The 17690-nt window shown below is 47.0% G+C and overlaps 1 protein-coding gene across 1 annotated transcript in view; it reads left to right on the forward strand.

Annotated features, from left to right (window-relative positions):
* The window catches only part of SLC43A2 (solute carrier family 43 member 2), an 80297-nt gene that overhangs the window by 51781 nt on the left and 10826 nt on the right, over nt 1–17690 (forward strand). The window contains exons 6-9 of the mRNA XM_083172171.1: nt 1693–1785; nt 7129–7262; nt 7348–7550; nt 9962–10108. Of these exons, the coding sequence (XP_083028297.1) occupies nt 1693–1785; nt 7129–7262; nt 7348–7550; nt 9962–10108 (577 nt within the window). The remainder of the gene's footprint in view (nt 1–1692; nt 1786–7128; nt 7263–7347; nt 7551–9961; nt 10109–17690) is intronic.

Genomic DNA, 17690 nt, shown 5'->3' on the forward strand with positions numbered 1-17690 from the left:
TCTTACTAGTGTATGGGCACCTTTTACAGCTGGATCACATGCTACATAACTGCCTGCTCCGTCTTATTTAAAAACAACAGTTGAAGGTACTGAGTTAATTAAAGGTTTTGTTGTTGTCCACTTTTAGACAACCTCACATAGGGACCGATTCAGACCTGGGAATTCGTTCCCATCCCCGATAGTGGTGGTCAGCACATGCGTGATTATGCGCATGTGCATACCCCCGCAGCGATCTGCTCGGTGCTGCATTATTGGTCGTAGAAAATCTGCGGGACCCGACTTTTGTAAAGTCTGCATGCGGAGTTGGATGTTGAAGCTCTGCGCATGCGGATATTTGCTTATGTGCATGTGCAGGGCTACTATGCGGGTGCCTTTGAAGACTTGCATAGTCTCCGAGGAGCACGCAAAGGGGAGTGAGGGGGGGGGGGTGTAGGAGGTCAGGAAGGGGATGTTTTCTGGGCTTACCCATGAAAATGCTGGGTGCACCCAGGAAAACACTGGGCGTCCCTATACGAACTCGTGTGCTCGTGGGTGCTCAAGGGTGCCCCCCCCAGTCCTGGTTGAAGGTAGGCAGGGGGTCCTGGCAGCACCGCAGCGGGGTCGCAGCAGCGGATATGCCGCCAGCAGTGGGGGTCCCTGCGGAATATGGGAACTAGCAGCGGTATCAATACCGCTACTAGTTCCCATCTGTCGCAGGGACTCCAGCTGCTGACGGCATATCCACTGCTGGGACCCCACTGCGGCGCTGCCAGGATCCCCGATGGTGAGCTCCGGCCATGGCCCGTGGGTGCTCCTCACTTTCCGTGGGTGCTTGGGCCCCGGAGCACCCACGGTTTCGGCGCCTATGCTATCAAATGATTTCGGGGGCCGCACGCAAACCTGCGATAGGATCATTATGCAAAACATCCATAGGCAGTGCTGCAGGGACATTCGCCTTGCAGCGGGGGGGGGGGGGGGGGGGGGTGGTCCTTGGCCCCCACCTGCGAACCCTTACTGGTAGCCGGGACGATGCTGCAGAACTTAATCCATGCAGCCGTCTTTAAGAGCTCTGTCGCGTTGGACTGGAGGAATTGTAATAATCTTGTATAAGCTGCAGCAACAATGAGCCACAAGCTGCTGCAAGGGGTAGCTGGCTAGATTACAGATGTGAACACAGAGGAACAGACAGCTGTTTCTGGGATAAAATGGGGCACATTATAAGGAATGACGTCAATGCATTTCTGCCTCGTGATTGACTTGTATTTCATCTTTGCTTGTTTTGGAGGTTACTTACTTGCCTTTTATGCTATATTTCATTTCCCCACTGTACAGCGCTGTGGAATTATGTAGCACCATATAAATGAAAGGTGATAGTAATAATGTTATAGTGTATGTTATAATCTTGTGCCAACAGTCTTGCACTGGTAGGAAATAACCTCAGTATATCTCATAATATAACACTGCAGAATCCCGCTGCGCAGTTTACAGGAGAACGCTGCCTACACAATACACGTCTGTCATAAGACCGTACTGTAGGATCACGCCGTCAGATAGCAGCTGATAACATCTTTTAATATCCGTTATGTCTCAAACCTTATAAGATCCTATGATTCGTTACCATAGCTGTGTAAAGCCATTGTGTGCCGTCCCTTATGAATATATGAAAGTGCCAATTCCGTCAGTAAACTCGTCCGTCTCACTTTTTTATTACAGCTGCCCAATATGTTTGGAGACCTGCGCTCAACCTTTATTGCACTGATGATCGGGTCTTATGCTTCATCCGCTGTCACATTCCCCTTAATCAAGGTGGGTACTTATCTCATTACAGCAATGTATTTCTTCGGTTAGCAAGGAGATAAAGAGCTTGCTAATTGTAGGGTATAAACAAACCTATTACTGTGGAAGAGTCGCTGGACATAAGTTTGTTAGTGCCAAACATATCGTCTCTGTTGCTGACGCCAAATGATCCTCGTTGCCAAGGTCCTAGGGGCTACTCTGTCATGCTAGGTGCTTTTTGTTTTGATTGGAGGATACGAGCCGAATTGATTTTATGTTGAAGCTTTATCTCTTTGGTTCATTTACCTGTGGTTGATTCTTGTAATGTGAGATCGGGAATGCCTTCCCATAATGCACTGCAGCATTGTGTAACAGGTGGCGGGTCATGCTGGGAATTGCAAGCCATATCCTACGTTTACAGTTTCATAGTGACACTTTTAGGAATGCTTTTACCTACAGTTTATTCATTGTGGGCCTAGTTTCACACAGCTTTGCATATGATGCAAAAAGTGAATTTTCGCAGACTGCGCATAAGCGATTTTTCACATCTTTGTGTATCTCCAGGCACTTTGCAGCCTGACAGATGTTTTCCTGATCTCTCTTGCGCTCACACGCAAAAAAAATGCATAGGAAGGTCATGGGCGCGTAGCCAGAGTGCAGCGCTGTTCTAAGATGCCAAATCCATGTACACACTGGTGTGGTGTTGGTCTAATTTTGTGGGGATTTCATAAAGACAAACCTCCTACATGGCCCAGTGTGTCTCTGCTCCATATGCGCGATCCTGCGGTCACATGGGACATTGCCAGGTTTGCTGTGCTGCACATCACACCTAGCTGTGGGCCTAATTCAGCTTAGATCGCTAATCATCGAATTTGCAATTTGAGCGATTTATGGAATTACTCTGCCTGTATTCAGTGGCGGATTCAGGGGGGGGGGCACCCGGGCACGTGCCCCCCTGTCATTTATTTTGTAGCTGAGGACCAGGGCTTTCCAACGAGCCCAGCCCCGTGTCTCTAGCCCCCCGGGAACCGGAGATATCGCCTGACAAACCTGTAACGTTTTTTTCCCCATAGGATAATATGGGACCCGTCAATTCCGACCCCCACCCGGTTCCGACGGCTGCCAGTTCCCGCCCTGGCATCACAGAAGCTTATTGTTTCATTCAATTTCAAATCGCTGGGCCTTCAATATGATATCAGGCTGGTCCAAATCGGTCAATCGGTTCCAGAGATATTGCGTGTAAACCGATTTTTTTATTTTTGAAATGTAATTTCATAGCTGTTCATGTTCTTTGAGGGCAGATTACTCTGGAACCAAACGTTCCAGTTTCACTGGACCAAAATCATTCAAAGCCCGATCAAAAGTTCTTCAATATAATACTTGTCTCATGTAAATGGGTCAGTTGGTTCCGAAGATATAGCCAGTTAAATGAGATAACTGGTTAAATGGGGGAGGGGTGGTTTTCTCTCCCCCTCACACCAGAAAATGCAGGGACTAGGCTGGTGTAAAAGGGGCCAACCTGGGAATGCATTTTCTGGTGTGAAAGGGGTATTATTTCAAATAGCTGGGACCTGCAGTGTTCTGAATACAGCCAGGCTCTGCCACTGTCAGTGGCTATCACTTCTGCCTGGCGGCGGCTGTCCCCCATTTACCACGAGCATGTATTCCCCCTTGGCAATGAGCATGTAATTCCACATGGCAAAGAGCATGGAACCTCTGGCAATGAGCATGTAGAGAAGCAGCACTTATGTAGCATAATTTTTAATAGGCATTATGGTGTTTGGCATAACACATAATGGACATAATGGCGTGTAACTTAACGTGTAATGGACATTATGGTGTAAATGTTTAATGCGAGCCTTTGGTGGACAATGTCCCTGTTTATGAAGTGTATTGTGAATTTTGGCTTAATCTGTGTGGCATTATGTGAATTCTGGCTCAATCCATGTGGCATTATGTGAATTTTGTCTCAATCCGTGTGGCATTATGTGAATTTTGGCTCTATCCATGTGGCATTATGTGAATTTTGGCTCAATCCATGTGGCATTATGTGAATTTTTTCCCAATCCGTGTGGCATTATGTGAATTTTGGCTCAATCTGTGTGGCATTATGTGAATTTTGGCTCTATCCATGTGGCATTATGTGAATTTTGGCTCAATCCGTATGGCATTTTATGCATTTGGCTCAATCCGTGGGGCATTATGTGAATTTTGACACAATCCATTTGGCATTATGTGAATTTTGGCTCAATCCGTGTGTGTTATTATGTTAATTTTGGCTCAATCCATGTGGCATTATGTGAATTTTGACACAATCCATGTGGCATTATTTGAATTTTGGCTCAATCCATGTGGCATTATGTCAATTTTGGCTCATTCCATTTGGCATCATGTGTAAGGGGCAAGTAAAATGGGGTCTAGTATTTTGTTGCATAATGTGTAGAAGTTGTATATGGTGTTGACACGCCCCCTGTTGAGTGGCCACACACCCTTTTCCAGAGCGCGCCTTTGGCGCGCGCACAACTACATCCTTCACTTTTGTCGCCATGGTGGGCCTGCGTACTTTAAATGCCAGGGCCTATTTTTAATTCCATTCCCACCCTCTCCTGCCGCTCTCTTAGCATGTACACTGGCACCACTAACACCGCCCCTCCCCCACCCAAACCCTTTTTTATCATGGTGCCCCCCCTGTCATTTTATCCTGGATCCGCCCCTGCCTGTATTCCATACGATTGCTGCTTGTTCCAGTGTGTACCCAGCATAAGAGAAGCCTGTTTCTGACAGAGCTCTTGCACCCACAGTGGATCAGCGCAGGCACTCACACTGATGTTGCAGCTGTAGATGGACACATTGTGGGCGTTGCGGCTTCCAGCTTGCAGCCCTAAGGGTAGTAAGTCTGACTTCCGTAGCTTCCCAGAATTACAGCATCCACTTTCTGGCTCAGAAGCAGGCACAATGAATCAGTCAAGTAAAATGAATTCAAAACAACAGGTGTAAATGTGAGTTGCATGCATTGGTGTATGCGGCCGCATTCAGAATGTGTATTGTGGTAATGGAATGCTACTGCAACTATATGCACGCCTTCATGTTTATACAATGTGATAATGCCCAAATGCCATCATGTCTATATTGACACTTGGACAGACCTTATGCCATACCTCCCGACATTGAAGAGAGGTAAAGAGGGACACTGTGCGCGCTGAAGTTGCACGTCCGAAGTGTTGGAGGCGTGGCTTAGCAGCAAGGGGCATGGCCTATAACTAAGATACCCCTGTGAGGTCACGCCCCATTTTCAGCGCAGTAGTTGCCTGGCCATCGCCTCCATGAGCTGCTAGCCATGCCTCCAGCCCCTCTGGCTGCAGGAATAGACGCTGTGCGTCTGTTTAGATGACAGCGGGGACTCCCAACTGCCCCCCCTCCCCACACGGCGGGACACTGCCGGTCCTGGTTGGGATGTGGGAACGTTCCAAAAACATGACATTCCCACGAAAAGCAGGACAGTTGGGAGCAATGTTCCCTCTAATTTTACGAAGGCTGTGTGCGGCAAAAGATTTTGGCTGTGCAACTTTGGAAGGAAATAAAAAATTTTGTGCGTCACTTATATATAACTGGAAAATGACATTAGCATTTGTGTTAACATTACTTCAAAATGATATTAACCCCTTCCCGACACATGACGTATATATACGTCATGTGTCGGTTGCGGGGGAATCAAGCCAGCTCACGGAGTGAGCTGGCTTGAAAGAGAGCAGGTAATGGCTGTATATTACAGCCAGGCACCTGCTCTCACGGCCACGAGCGGCGAGTTCGCCGATCGTGGCCGTTTAACCCTTTAAGCACCGCGGGCAAAGCGCCCGCAGTGCTTAAATAGCTGATCGGAGGGGGGGCGCCCCCCTCCGGCGCCGATCGCGGCCCCCCGCGGCGAGATCGGAGGGTACCGATCGGTTGCCATGGTAGCCAGGGGTCTAATGTAGACCCCTGTGCTGGCCGTGTCAGCATTCCTATTACATCCTGCCTGAGGCAGGATGTAATAGGAAGTGCTGAAAATCACTATGTTCAGCCATAGAGCTCTATGGCTGAACCTAGTACAGGCGATCGCGCCCCCTAGTGGTCAAGTACACTAGGGGGCCTTGTAGTAAAAGTAAAAAATAAAAAAAAATAAAGTTTAAAAATAAAAAAAAAATAAAAAAATATTAAAAGTTCAAATCACCCCCCTTTCCCCATTTCACAAATAAAAATAAATAAAAAATAAAAAAAAAACATATTTGGTATCGCCGCGTTCCTAAAAGTCCGATCTATTAAAATATAACATTAGTTATCCCGCACGGTTAAAGGCGTAAACGGAAAAAAGTTCCCAACGCCAAAACTACGTTTTTTGGTCGCATCGCCTACCCAAAAAAAAATAACTAAAAGAGATCAGAAAGTCGCCCATATCCCATAATGGTATTAATTAAAAAGTACACTTCAGCCCGCAAAAAATGAGCCCTCACCCAGGTCCGTAGGTGGAAAAATAAAAAAGTTATAAGCCGCAGAACATGGCGACGCGACGCAAATTAGAAAAACCGTAAAAGTTGCTATTTTTTTTTTTAGTGGTAAAACATAACGAAAACTATATAAGTTTGGTATCACCAGAATCGTAACGACCCATAGAATAAAGATAACCCATCATTTTAAACGAACTATGAACTCCAAAAAAAGCGTAACCAGCGCAAAATTGTGGAATGGCGTTTTTTTTTTTTTTTTACCCCACATTGAATTATTTCCTGATTCCCCAGAATATTATACGGTATAGTAAATGGTACCATTACAAAGTACAACTTGTCCCGCAAAAAAAAAACCCCTCATGTGTCTATATAGCCGGAAAATTAAAAAAGTTACGCTTATTTGAACGCAAGGAGGAAAAAAAAAAAAAATTAACAAAAAAGGCAATGTCAGGAAGGGGTTAAACATTTAAACATTCAAAACACAGCAAACAATGTAGTTAATGGGTGAAACACACATTAATTGAGTCCACAACTGCAAAAAGGGAAAGATGCTGCTTTGTGCGCTCTGTTTTAATGTCTGTGCGCACGCTTGTCGAGTTGTGTGCGCGCGCACATGCGCACAGCTTAGAGGGAACACTGGTTGGGAGGTATGCCTTAGGCTAAAATGAAACATGGATTAATTCTACTGGACTTTATCGGGGTCCTAATTTTGACTCCACTGAGATGCCTGATTTCTGGTAAATGTGTATATATAATGTTGCATACTGTACTAGCAGTGGACGTTCGGGAAGCATTGCTGCACATGTCTGAACCTCAATGAGAATCTAGAACCTCTGCACAAATATTAGAGTACTGTAAAACTAAGCGATTTTTCTGTTTTGTTGTGCAGGTTATTTACGATCTGGAAGTGAGTTTTATCACTATCCTGATTGTATGGGCAGCTTGCGCTGGTCTTGTCTTTTTCAACTGCTTCTTCAACTGGCCCCTCGAGCCATTCCCCGGCCCAGAGGACATGGATTACACGTAAGGGCATCATGTATATAACAATTAACTGTTGTTGTGCTTCAAATCAGCACACTATAATACTAACTTTTCCCCATATCTGTAGTGTGAAAATAAAGTTCAGCTGGCTGGGCTTTGACCACAAGATCACAGGAAAGCAGTTCTACAAACAGGTGACCACGGTGGGGAGACGGCTCAGTGTAGGAAGCTCCATGAAAAACCCCAAAGAACTGGCAGCTCTCCAGGAAGGGAATAAGCTGTGTCTGTCTACAGTAGATCTGGAGGTGAAATGCCAAGCCGACAATGCAGGTGTGTCTCTCAACTGATCAAGAGTTTTATTGCTACTCACACTGTTGAATTATACACTTGCACATCACACAGGCGTGTACACACTCACCTTAGCCCCAATAGAAGGTATGTGGAGGTAAAGTACATCTCTGGTGCAATGTACATTTTCTGGGGACATCCCACACTGGGCCAGAGGTATTAAGCTCGAAAAGTGATAAAATGGAAATTATTATTATTATTATAATTTTATTTATAAGGCGCCACAAGTGTTTCGCAGCGCCGTACAAAGGAACAATACAGGGAGACAAAGCTTGGCATAACATTGAATAAATAACAAGAATACAGTACAAATAAAGAGCGCCACAGTTCAATACACATTACAGCTTGGATATAAGTAGTGAGGACTCAATCAACATACAACTAGAGGCTAGATGCCAATGATGGAGATGGGTATGCGGATGAAGATGGTCACTGAGTGTTGGAGTATAGGAGAGCTGTGAGTGACATGTGAAGAGAAGAGGGCTTTGACAACAGGAGGGAAGAGGGCCCTACTCTGAGGAGCTTACAATCTAGTAGGAAGGGGAGACAGACAGATTACAAGAGGTGCAAGCAAGTGGGTGGTGGTTAGATAGCAGGATGTAAAATGGAAAGTGATAAACCACCAGCCAATCAGCTCCTATCTGCCATGTCACAGGCTGTGTTTGAAAAATGACAGGTAGAAGCTGATTGGTTGGTGGTTTATTACTCTCCATTTTATCACTTTCAAGGCTTGGTACATCTCGCCCACTATCGGTTTATGTGTGGAGAGCACATATGAAGCTAATATTGGCCCTTATTCTGATCGGTGCGGATATATCCGCGTGCGGTCGGGCCGCCGATGTTTTGTGTCTGCGCATGTGCAGAGGCGACTCTGCGCATGTGCGAGCGGGGCGTACGGCCGAATCCCGCATGATATGTAAACACTCCGAACAGGGGGTGGAGAGGGGCGTGAAGGGCTATTTGGGCTCATTACCATATGCATACGCCCCGCGTTTCATGGGAGTTCCCATGAAAACGCTGGGCGTACGTATGGTAATGCGGCCGTTACGCACGTGTAGGGGGCGGACATATGACATCGCCGGATGTCAGCTGCCCGCCCAGATCCCTGCTTTTGCACGGAAAAATGTCCGTGTGGTCTGAGGTTGCGGGTGCTGGTGGAGCACTCGGTCCTGCATTCGATGGTCTGCGACCATCGAATGATGGGGGAGGTTCCCTTAGATGGAGGAGGCGTATTCCGTGAAAAATACACGTGCGGTCCGTTCGGCCAGCTTCTTACCGCATACGGACGGAGTTGGCGATCCGTATGGAAGGCGGGGTTTCGCACGCACGGTCCTGGCCGCATAATCGGCTCCGGCCGCACCGATCAGAATAAGGGCCATTATGAGGGAAGCGAACCGTTTGAGGGAAGGCATGATCTGCCATTTTTCCTGAGGTACAATCTAAGGTTAGACATTTGCTGTTCTGTTTGGACTGATGTCAGCTTCCTGCTACAATTATTTCCATAACTTCCTGTCCTGATGTTAATGCTCAGTGACTGTATGATAATATAAATCAATTATATTTCTACAAACTTGGAGCCTGCTGCAGTGCTCTGTTTTTATTGCAGAGGGAATGTGAAGCTACATTCACACTATGAGATAAAGGCAAATAACGATATCGTTAATGATTCCCATTGGACTGCGGAGCTACAGAATTAACTATATAGTGCATACACACTTAACAATGTCAAACGCTAAAGATAAAGGTCAATGCTGAGCTGGTTGCTATGACGGCGAGCAGTGCCAATAGCTCGCCGTCACAGATCGCTGCCAGTATTCAACTGTCCCCCTTCACTCGCTGTTTCCACCTCGCTGGTTCTTTTCATCAAGGTGGAAACGGCAAGTGCGGCCATAAAACAGTGAGGCTCGCCACAAAATGCGGCAGAATCGCTGCGCTTGCGGTGAAACCCGCCGTTTAGGGATGGGCGAGTATTTCCCGGAACGTTGAATACGGTGAGCGGTCAGCAAAGGGGCCTGGGCGGCAAGGATGGCTTTTCCTCGCCAAAAAATCCATCCTCGCTGTACAAACCCCCCTCAACACCGCTCGCCGCGGGCATTGAATACCACCCAAAGTGTTTGCTTTACCACTGACTATTTTCTGAAAAATGTATATTTAGCGTTCGTAAACACTGAACAATTTGCAACTAGTAATAAACGACATAGAAAAAATTTGTAAGTGTGACCTACCCAGAAACTAGCATTTGTAACAGACATGCGGCCATCTTATGACATATTTGCACATATAATATTTTGTGAGAATTACCCTATTTGTAATATACAGAGCGTCATATGTGTACTGTCGCTGGCATGTTGTGGAAGGACATTGTTAATGTTATGTCATCTGTGCCTATACAGCTACTCCATCCTTCATGAAAAGCGTGTTGAGCCCCATCTTACTCCTCAGCCTTATAACCATGTGCGTCACCCAGCTCCGTCTCATCTTCTACATGGGAGCCATGAACAACATCCTGGAATTCCTGGTGGATGGGGACATGGGGTCTGGTAAGTGACTTGTTGCCGTTAGCTAGAGATTACTGTGATACATCAATCAGGAAATAATCAATAGAACACTCCTGGGTGGAAATTACTTGTATTAATTTTTTTTTTGTGTAATGGGCAAAAGGCGTGTTTGTTACAGTAGAGGAATACATGGCCAGAGTATGACTCCATAAAGAGTGTTGATTGTGAAGTCCTGTTTTTAGGTGGGTTTTGCCTGTGTGAAGAAGCTACATCTGTTGTGCTCACATTAGAGGGACATTTGCAGAAGCTAATGTGCAAATAGCGACCAATCACATTCTGCCTAGCTATAGGCTATAAACTATAGGTCAATATTTCATTGGCTGTTAGAGATCACATGACCTATGTGCTGTTCACTGTCTTCATAAATGTCAATGTCATCTGTCATATGTATCTGTAAACATGCCTTACCCACTTGAGCTATTTACCCTCTTGACTCATTATATACATGTTCTATGAGAGAATACATAATCATCAATGACTAAACACACCTAGATATAAGGATTACCAGATGTAACTTCTTGCTGTTCTGTATCTTATTGGATGGTATTTTATATATATAATCTGCTGTATAATCGTAATAATAATTATACAGTTTATGGCTTTGTGTCTGCACTGATCACTTTTGCTTATGCAAGCCTACATCTCAGCAGTCTGCATGCGCAGGTAGCACAGCACTACATCTCAGCAGTCTGCATGCGCAGGTAGCACAGCAATACATCTCAGCAGTCTGCATGCACAGGTAGCATAGCACTACATCTCAGCAGTCTGCATGCACAGGTAGCATAGCACTACATCTCAGCAGTCTGCATGCGCAGGTAGCACAGCACTACATCTCAGCAGTCTGCATGCGCAGGTAGCACAGCACTACATCTCAGCAGTCTGCATGCACAGGTAGCATAGCACTACATCTCAGCAGTCTGCATGTGTAGGTAGCATAGCACTACATCTCAGCAGTCTGCATGTGTAGGTAGCACAGTACTACATCTCAGCAGTCTGCATGTGTAGGTAGCACAGCACTACATCTCAGCAGTCTGCATGCGCAGGTAGCACAGCACTACATCTCAGCAGTCTGCACGCGCAGGTAGCACAGCACTACATCTCAGCAGTCTGCATGCGCAGGTAGCACAGCACTACATCTCAGCAGCCTGCATGTGAAGGTAGCACAGCACTACATCTCAGCAGTCTGCATGCACAGCACTACATCTCAGTAGTCTGTATGTGTAGGTAGTACAGCACTACATCTCAGCAGTCTGCATGTGTAGGTAGCACAGCACTACAGCTCAGCAGTCTGCGTGCGCAGGTAGCACAGCACTACATCTCAGCAGTCTGCGTGCGCAGGTAGCACAGCACTACATCTCAGCAGCCTGCATGTGTAGGTAGCACAGCACTACATCTCAGCAGTCTGCATGTGTAGATAGCACAGCACTACATCTCAGCAGTCTGCATGCACAGGTAGCACAGCACTACATCTCAGCAGTCTGCATGCGCAGGTAGCACAGCACTGCATCTCAGCAGCCTGCATGTGCAGGTAGCACAGCACTACATCTCAGCAGTCTGCATGCACAGGTAGCACAGCACTACATCTCAGCAGTCTGCATGCGCAGGTAGCACAGCACTGCATCTCAGCAGTCTGCATGCGCAGGTAGCACAGCACTACATCTCAGCAGTCTGCATGTGTAGGTAGTACAGTACTACATCTCAGCAGTCTGCATGTGTAGGTAGTAAAGTACTACATCTCAGCAGTCTGCATGTGTAGGTAGCACAGCACTACATCTCAGCAGTCTGCATGCGCAGGTAGCACAGCACTACATCTCAGCAGTCTGCATGTGTAGGTAGTACAGTACTACATCTCAGCAGTCTGCATGTGTAGGTAGCACAGCACTACATCTCAGCAGTCTGCATGCGCAGGTAGCACAGCACTACATCTCAGCAGTCTGCACGCGCAGGTAGCACAGCACTACATCTCAGCAGTCTGCATGTGCAGGTAGCACAGCACTACATCTCAGCAGTCTGCATGTGTAGATAGCACAGCACTACATCTCAGCAGTCTGCATGTGTAGGTAGCACAGCACTACATCTCAGCAGTCTGCATACGCAAGTAGCACAGCACTACATCTCAGCAGTCTGCATGTGTAGGTAGAACAGCACTACATCTCAGCAGTCTGCATGCGCAGGTAGCACAGCACTACATCTCAGCAGTCTGCATGCGCAGGTAGCACAGCACTACATCTCAGCAGTCTGCATGCATAGGTATCACAGCACTACATCTCAGCAGTCTGCATGTGCTGCATGTGTAGGTAGCACAGCACTACATCTCAGCACACCACTTTTCATTTTGGGGGTCATTCTGGCTCTTTTGCTCCCCCGCGTGTTCGCACGGGGAGCGATGTTTTGTTTTTGCGCATACACATAATAATTTATGCAAATTGGCAGGATCTCTTGGCGAACGTACTCGATGACTTGCATAGTTGCCAGCCCGTTTGCACTGAGCAGTGCGGGCAGGGGGTATGGGGCCCAGGTTACGAGCGGTGGGTGGTGGCGATGAAGCAGGGCAGGCCCTCTGGGATTCGTAAGATGCATGCTTTTCAGCTTACCGAGTCAACCAGAATCAGGGCCATTTTTTGTTCATTTATATATCACTCCTTTAGCTATAACGGTAATTCAGAAAGGGTTGAGAGTAAACAGAGATGACTATCTTTCATTAGGAAGGAATTTGCAGGATCCCTTACTTGATATGCCTAAAGCCATGTCATAGAAAAGCTCATTTCAAAATGAGATGGCGTTAAATGTTTTTTTCTTCTCCATCTGTCAGTGGTAATGTAAGGCACAGCACATTCTATATCTAAGAGAGCAGTGTCTTTGTGTCTACAGCGCCCCCCGATGTAGAAACTATATTTAGCATGTACTGCTTACCTCAGTTAATCATCCTGGATTGCAAAATTGTTTGTGGCAGAAGTTCAATGTGGGTAATCCAGTTAAAACCTGCTCTATCAAGAAGGCTGAAAGCATGATCTGAACGTCATGTTATGAGACAGGCTTGCAGGCATGCAAAAATACAAGCATAGATCTGCGCACATAAACAGCAAGAAAAACAGCGATGTACTGTACACAAGCACTCAGGTTATCAGCCGTAAGATACTTCATAATATATAGACCAATGCTAATCCAAGAGATATGTATGTATTTACGTAGATATAAATGACAGCATTTTATTTTTTTACAAAGTATAACATTTAATAAAAGAAAAAACAGAAAATGATAGTTCATCAGAAATACTATCGTATATTGGGGCCATTTCATTGTCATCCGAATTCAGAACCCAGCCCCGGTACAGAATGGCTGTGGCGAGTTACACACTTGCCAGGCCGTTCATTGCTGGGTGGGAGGGTCGGATGGAGGTAGAAACGGCGCTGAACCATGGCAACGCCCAGCATTTTATGGACGTCCCCATGAAAACGCTGGTAGAAAAACACGGCATAAGCGTCGTGCGGGCAATGTGTGTGACCATAGACTGACTTGAGTTGCCAATGTTCCTAGTTATACTGATGATGCAGCGGATGTGTACGCAGTTGCGATGGCTCCCGTGGACGCAGGACCGGTCCAAGGCACCGGAGCGCCCAAGGCGCGGGGGGTTTGATGTGGCCGCCGCTTCGCTCCACAGTGGGGTGGAGAGTGGAAGATGCGGCGATGGCCTCAGCGTCTCGCTCCCTGGGGGGGGGCTCACCTCGATCCAGGTAGGGGGGGCCTGCTCCCAAGTGCCACCCTCCAGTGGCTGACGCCCCAGGCAAATGCCTACAGCTGCCTAGTGGTGGCGCCGGCCCTGGGTGGACATCTAAATTCTTTTCTCGGCAGCAGCTTCTCTTGAGATGATTAGCAAGTCTATAATGTGAAAAATTACAACTATGTAGGAATTGTAGGTAGCCACTTTCATGGCTAGGCTGGCAATCTGAAATGGCCTGTTGGGCTAGTCCAGCCACACAGAGAGCAAGACTGACACAGCATTCCGGCTCTCTATTTAAACCTCTTAACCACCTATCTGTGAGGCCGGGGCCTCCGGACCCGTGCACCCCGTGAGCAATGGCTGCCCCTATTGGTGTGCTGCTGGTACTTTATCCCATAGGGGTAACAACTAACAGTATCAGCTCTCCAACTACAATGGAAGCCTTGATTATACAGTCAGTAAATATGCAGCTTATATTGCTCAATTACTTGTCAGTAAATCCCTCCCTTGTGACTGTCTGTGCCAGCAGCACTTGACAAACATTTACCTGAGCATGTCTGTACTTTATTTCACAACACCCCCCCCTCCTCCCTGAGCAACACAAAAAGGTAGTCTCCAAAACACCTTGTACATGTTCATTAGAAGAATCTATACAGAAGTGCACATTGTGTATTCAGTTTCTCCAAGGTCAGCACTCTGCTGTGAATATGTCTGTGCTTCTGCACTGTACCTGCTGCACTATCTACACAATAGGGTTTAGCAGTGAGTGAGTTCACCTAGGGATAGAAGTGCCGTACATGCAAATTCCACGGATTAATATTTGTCTATGTAATGGGTTTTTTGTACAGTAACTTCCCAATTTCCAGATGTGCAGTCATTATGCTGACTGTGAATATTTTTAGTTTTTCACTTCCCCTGTCTGTACCGGTTGCTGACACGGCAGAGCACACTCATGGAGCACAAGACATGGTTATTATGTAGAGGGTTTTGCTTGCTCGTAGTGGCTGGATCTGGTCTTATTGCACTATACTCTGTCTGTACCAGTGTGGCGCAGTTTCCCATGTGTGTTAGCTGACGTCAGTCTTACTCTCTTCTTGTCTTTCTTCCTTCTCTGTCACATGCTGCCTCTCTTCCCACACTCAGTGATGCATACGGGTAAGCTATGTGGGGGATTGTTATGGAAAAGTCAGACAAAAACAATTGTTTAATACAATTTATTGCCATTAAATTCAGGCACCGCTAAATATTTTCCTATTACATTTGTCTAATTGCAACAATGATTACTCAATTAACAAGGATGCCATTACTCCATTACAGCTAATGCTACAAAGTGCCCGCAGCAGTGTCCGTAGCATAAACCTCAACTCCATTCACTTTTACTCCCTATACTCCCTTCCTTCTCGTCATACTTCTGCAGCACAATAACTAGTCTCATGTGTGACAGTCATTTGGCAAATCTTCCAAACAAGAATGTGCCCCCATTATCCAGATTGCAGTGGTCCTTATGTTCAGGCTATATAGACTATACTAATGCATCACAGAGCAAAACGTGGCTCTCATACAGCTCAATGTTTTGGCTTTTTTTGTGGTTGCTCTGCTTGACCAAGTCTAGTGATACTGGATAGTGCAGTGGTTCCCAAACTGATTGCCATGGGGTACTTGCATGGGTGCTATGGTTAGTGGTCCAGGGCTAAATCAAATTTCAAATTACGTATGGTCCATGATATAGGCAAAACCAGAGCTGGTAGCTGCCAGTCATGACATATGTGGAAATGCAACTTTATCCACCACCACCGAACTGAATACCGATTCAGGATCAATCGTAGTGATCTGAATTCAGCCCCAGCCCCAGTGGTCGGGGTTTGCGCATTCACATTTCTGCGCATTTGTAATCCCTGGCACCAAATGGCTTTGGTGAGTTACTTGATGAGCCGTTCGTTGCGGGGAGAGCGGGCGGGGGCAAAGACGGGTCTGGAGCAGGGGAAGCCCAGGGTTTTATGGGTTTTACCTGGGACCGCAGGTGGGAAATGCCTACTTGGGGCAGGCAACTAACATTTCATGACGTCAGTGCCAACCCCCTCTTTGGCGGACACCGACCGAAATAATACTCAGTTCAAACTGACTTTTATTTCCGAAGGGGCAAGAAATCATTTGAGTTTGGGAATCACTTGGATACTATATAGTGATTTTTCCTTTTCTTAATGCTTAACTTAGGTACAGTATAGGCATTTCCAAACAAACAGCCCACTTATGTAGGTACTGGGTACTCTTTACCTAGCACGGCGCCCATCGCGGGCATCGCATGCACTACAGTAACGGGTGCGACCGACGCGATGCCCGCGATTTCCCATAGGGATCAATGTTAAATTTTTCAATGGACGCGATTTTTCAGTTCAATGCCTCAATGCCCGCGATTTTGCCATAGGAAACAATGTTAAATGGGCCACAGAGCCCAAATAGGCACACTTAGCAGTGAAATGTCCCCCACAATTGTTAACGACACCCCACGATCAACGCGAACCCGAAGCGTGGCGAGCGCCGGCGGTACGCGTCCTCCGGCCTTTTCATACCCCCACTATCCACGTCGGCGTGGAGTTGAGAATAGAATAGTGTGGCGAGCGCAGCGAGCCACCGAGCCCGAAGCGTGGCGAGCGGACGCGGATACCTGTGAAGCCCGCGAAGGGACGCGTTTACCTGTGAAGGTATCCGCGTCCCCTCGCGGGGCTCGCTGCGCTTGCCACGCTTCGGGCTCGGTGGCTCGCTGCGCTCGCCACACTATTCTATTCTCAACTCCACGCCGACGTGGATAGTGGGGGTATGAAAAGGTCGGAGGACGCGTACCGCCGCCCCTCGCGGGCTCGCTGCGCTCGCCACGCTTCGGGTTCGCGTTGATCGTGGGGTGTCGTTAACAATTGTGGGGGACATTTCACTGCTCAGGGTGCCTATTTAGGCTCTGTGGCCCATTTAACATTGTTTCCTATGGCAAAATCGCGGGCATTGAGGCATTGAACTGAAAAATCGCGTCCATTGAAAAATTTAACATTGATCCCTATGGGAAATCGCGGGCATCGCGTCGGTCGCGTCGCACCCGTTACTGTAGTGCATGCGATGCCCGTGATGCCCGCAATTTTTTACACCCGATGACCGCGATGGACATCGCGGGCGCCGTGCTAGGTAAAGAGTACCGGTACTGTTCCTACATCTGTTTTCCTGCTGCCGGTACCTGTAATATAGGTCCTTTATACTCTAACAAGCTTTGTATTCAGCACTATTGAATAAGATGGTACAAACTGTGTCCTTCTGACCAGTGGCTGCCTTCAGACATATAGGGTGAAATGTAATAGGATGAGAGACTCAGAAAGTGAGAGATTTGGTAAGAAATCTCCATTTTTTTAAAGCGGCAATCATTTACATTTCAAAATCATACTGGTTTTGCAGTGTAAATGATTGGAGATTTCTTACCAAATCTCTCACTTTTTGAATTTCTCATCCTGATAAATTCCCCCCAATTTAAGCCCCGCCCCCTCACTGCGGACCCACGATTTGCGGTAATTAAACCAGCGGGCAAGGGGGGGGGGAGGGGGCTCTGAACAGAAAGCGGGAGACTTGCCTAACTTCCCCGGGGGACCCGATTTTCGGGAGTCTCCCGACCATTCCGGGAGGGTAGACAAGCCTGACTTATGGAGCAGGGGGCTTCTGGAGGAAGAGACTTTACAGCCCTGTTTGCTGTATGTGAGAAGAGCAGAACATACAGATGGGGCCTTCTCTAAAAAGTGGACAACAACTTCTGATTATACAGTTTAATTTCCACCGTTATTAATATGCAAACTTAATGTTCCAATG

The sequence above is a fragment of the Crinia signifera genome, chromosome 2, assembly GCF_055691185.1.
Source record: "Crinia signifera chromosome 2, ASM5569118v1, whole genome shotgun sequence".
NCBI lineage: Eukaryota > Metazoa > Chordata > Amphibia > Anura > Myobatrachidae > Crinia > Crinia signifera.